General features: G+C 40.5%; 1 protein-coding gene across 1 annotated transcript; it reads right to left on the bottom strand.

Annotated features, from left to right (window-relative positions):
• Positions 1-11: 11 nt before the first annotated feature.
• Positions 12-646, bottom strand: LOC104774659 (F-box/LRR-repeat protein 15-like; the record flags this gene model as incomplete). The annotated part of the gene is made up of 2 exons (XM_010499177.2): positions 12-135; positions 219-646. Coding segments are annotated over 2 exons (552 nt in total), but the record flags the coding sequence as incomplete, so codon positions are not given.
• Positions 647-652: the final 6 nt, after the last annotated feature.

Below are 652 nucleotides of genomic sequence, written 5' to 3'. Positions count from 1 at the left end.
TTAAACTAGCTTCAAGAAAAACCGAGACAAATACAATATAAACAGATACCAGTTATCGGGCAGAAATATACCTGAAGAAAGAGACTAGCCAATCTTGGACAGTCAAGCTTCAATACTTCCAGAGAGCAACAGTTGCTAGACAATTCATTTCGATTTGAAATGGAATTAGCAATAGAATAACGAACATAAGTTATATAATAAATGCAAAAGCCTCATACCTTAGATTAAGTAAAACAAGGTTGGAACAGGCGAGATCAACCTCCTTCAGATTGACCGATAACGAAAGGTTCAGCGTTGATAAATGGTAAAAGCAAGCAGCAGGTGGTATTAACACTTTTCTGATATTGGGGCAACCCACACAGTTTAGGTTTTGCAGTAACCGATTGGATGTTTCAGCTGGTTCCTGGGCATTCTCACTACAACTATAGACCCCCAAGTAATCAAATAGCTGTACACTGGTTGAACCCCAATCGAGGTCATGCATATTTACACAGCCGTTCAAGCTCAAATGAGTCAAGTGTGTGCAGCATGCAAGTAGATCATCTATCGCAGTCTGACAAAGAGTTCCATAAGACAGGTCCAGCTCTTCAAGTGCCGGTAAAGCACCTTCTTTGTATAGTGGCTCCAGTGATGAGTCAGTGAGATATTTGCA

Source organism: Camelina sativa, unplaced genomic scaffold, assembly GCF_000633955.1.
Source record: "Camelina sativa cultivar DH55 unplaced genomic scaffold, Cs unpScaffold04398, whole genome shotgun sequence".
NCBI classification, from domain to species: domain Eukaryota; kingdom Viridiplantae; phylum Streptophyta; class Magnoliopsida; order Brassicales; family Brassicaceae; genus Camelina; species Camelina sativa.
Note: the sequence above shows the minus strand (reverse complement) of the source record. Positions and strands in the feature narration are given on the sequence as shown.